Here is a 2,252-nt window from a genome sequence, read left to right on the forward strand (position 1 = left end):
CTACCGGTTGAGTATTATTGTAATCGTTGAATTCGGGATTACCAAAACCCTGCATGCGACCGGTACTCACTGGTGGGCCAGGATACACACCACCTGTTCCAAACACACTGCCGTATCTAACGAAATCACTTATCTTCACCTGGGTACGGTATTGGCTGTTGCTGCTGCGGAGGTGGTGGTGCTCCTCCCCATGCATTCGGAGGAGGTGGGCCGCCCTCTGTAGTAGAGCCAAACCCCTACTAACAGTGATTATAGTACCTATACCACACCGTACTACCTTAATCCTGTCATGCAGACCAGAATAGGGAACAGTAGCTTGCCGAGACTCCTGTGAGCCGACAGAGGCGGCGGCCTCATTGAATATCATCTTCAACGCTGCCTCGGCCTCTTCTCGAACTGCTTTACTCGGAGCATCACCTCTCAGTGGGTCGACAGGCCCTCGGTACATCCGACATGACTTCACCACATCTGCTCGTCTGAGGATATTCTCAATACCGTAACTCCGCCAAATCCTGTCCCTCACCGTTGTATCCTCTTCCTGAAGTCCATACTGGCCTGCACTTGTGCATCGGGGTCCAGGATATTCCTAACCCACTACTACCTCCCACATGGTCACAAGACCATCACTACCGAATTATCCTCAAACACTTGAACTTGACGTTGGCATCGTCTTTGGAGGTTATCTTATTACATAGGTAGTCCTCCAGCTGATGCGATCCATTGGGTGCATATGTCATCTCTGAATGAAGCGAGTTATATGCGATTAAGGTGGAGATGGTGCGGTATGTTACTGGCGATTTCGAGGTACATGTAGCCTGGTGTTGGCTGGGCATCTGCTGCAGTGGCCCGATTAAGGAGTCCTCGGTCCATTAAAACAGTCGGGGGGAATACTTTGGGATTATAGACTTGACTTATCCTCCACAAGAGTTCACAATTGGAAAATAAGCACATGTGTTGGTGGTGAAAATTTTCGTAAGAAATTCTGGGAATTTCTTATTGGTCTCTGTATACTTCTACTCGAATTCGGATATAAACTCCTCTAATAAGTGAGGAAACCCCTAAGCTCAGCTGAGTAAAGCCAACATATATTCCAACACTGGCAGTGGTCTGAGGATGACTGCCACCTTGAATTTCGTGGCGCGTGACGCAATTTCTCCTCCACGTGCCGTCTCCTCCGGCAATCCTTCCCAGCTGCTATGGGTGAGCGTGGAGAGCAGATAGTATCGGGTGTTAACCATATAGGGGCAGAGGAGGCCACCTTCCCCATCGTCTGTGAGACCTGTCTTGGTACTACACCCTCCTACACTGTACATTGTAGTAGTAGTAGTCGACTGCTACCTCAGGTGACAACCCATATGTTAGAATGCAGAAGGAACCCATGGGTGATGAATGTAAGATATGTGAGAGGCCCTATACTATGTTCCGATGGAAAGCTGGCTCCAAGGGGAGGTAATAATAGTAGTAATAATAATAATAGTAGTAGTAGTAGTAGTAGTAGTAGTAGTAGTAGTAGTAGTAGTAGTAGTAGTAGTAGTAGTAGTAGTAGTAGTAAAACGAAGTAGAAGTGAATACGATGATGATGATGCTGATGACCAGCATGCAGGTACAAGCAGACCGTACTTTGCCAGAACTGTGCTAGGATGAAAAACGTCTGCCAAGTTTGCATCTTCGACCTGGACTTCGGGCTCCCAGTGCAGGTTCGAGATAAGGTAAGCTCGGCTTGTCGTCGGTCATCCAGGAGTTTGACCATAGTTTTTTGTCAGTTCCTGTCAGAGGCTGAGAAGTTAAGTCTACCCGAGTCGACTGTTGGTCGGGACTACCAGGCCCTCAACAATTCTCAAAACGCCAATCCAGCATTGACCTATGGCAAGCTAAAGCATCATCCTATGCTGCAGAAGGTACTCTTGCCTCCTCAGCTTCGGTAGTCATCTCAAGCTGCTCATTTCAGTTGGCCCGGACCGCACCGTACTACGAACGGAACCAGGCTAGGATATGCTCCTTCTTTGTTAAAGGCACATGCAATCGCGGGGATGAATGCCCGTAGGACCATTGCTGCCCATCTGGAGGCCCATCGTTATCACTGTCTCTTAGGTATCGTCATGAGATGCCTAAGCCTGAGGGAAATGATCTAAACGATCAGAATATACGGGACAGGTCAGAACAGGGAGGAATGTTCTCTCAAGATTTGGTGTGTGCGATTGAATATTACTTCTCAGATATCACGGCACTGATGATCCCGTGGCTAAGAAGAT

General features: G+C 48.2%; 2 protein-coding genes across 2 annotated transcripts in view; one reads left to right on the plus strand and one right to left on the minus strand.

Annotated features, from left to right (window-relative positions):
- The window catches only part of Pmar_PMAR020660 (conserved hypothetical protein), a gene marked incomplete at both ends in the record, with an annotated part of 1,309 nt that extends 439 nt beyond the window's left edge, over positions 1-870 (minus strand). The window contains 6 exons of the mRNA XM_002775634.1: positions 5-93; positions 140-236; positions 278-476; positions 524-586; positions 631-739; positions 792-870. Coding sequence (XP_002775680.1) covers positions 5-93; positions 140-236; positions 278-476; positions 524-586; positions 631-739; positions 792-870 — 636 coding nt within the window. The remainder of the gene's footprint in view (positions 1-4; positions 94-139; positions 237-277; positions 477-523; positions 587-630; positions 740-791) is intronic.
- A 326-nt stretch (positions 871-1,196) lies between these two features.
- Positions 1,197-2,252, plus strand: part of Pmar_PMAR020661 (pre-mRNA-splicing factor SLT11, putative) — a gene marked incomplete at both ends in the record, with an annotated part of 1,186 nt that continues 130 nt past the window's right edge. Inside the window, 7 exons of the mRNA XM_002775635.1 lie at positions 1,197-1,287; positions 1,344-1,449; positions 1,604-1,709; positions 1,764-1,898; positions 1,949-2,040; positions 2,092-2,154; positions 2,217-2,252. The exon at positions 2,217-2,252 is cut by the window's right edge and continues 4 nt beyond it. Of these exons, the coding sequence (XP_002775681.1) occupies positions 1,197-1,287; positions 1,344-1,449; positions 1,604-1,709; positions 1,764-1,898; positions 1,949-2,040; positions 2,092-2,154; positions 2,217-2,252 (629 nt within the window). The remainder of the gene's footprint in view (positions 1,288-1,343; positions 1,450-1,603; positions 1,710-1,763; positions 1,899-1,948; positions 2,041-2,091; positions 2,155-2,216) is intronic.

This window comes from Perkinsus marinus (genome assembly GCF_000006405.1).
Source record: "Perkinsus marinus ATCC 50983 genomic scaffold scf_1104296955874, whole genome shotgun sequence".
Classification (NCBI taxonomy): domain Eukaryota; phylum Perkinsozoa; order Perkinsida; family Perkinsidae; genus Perkinsus; species Perkinsus marinus.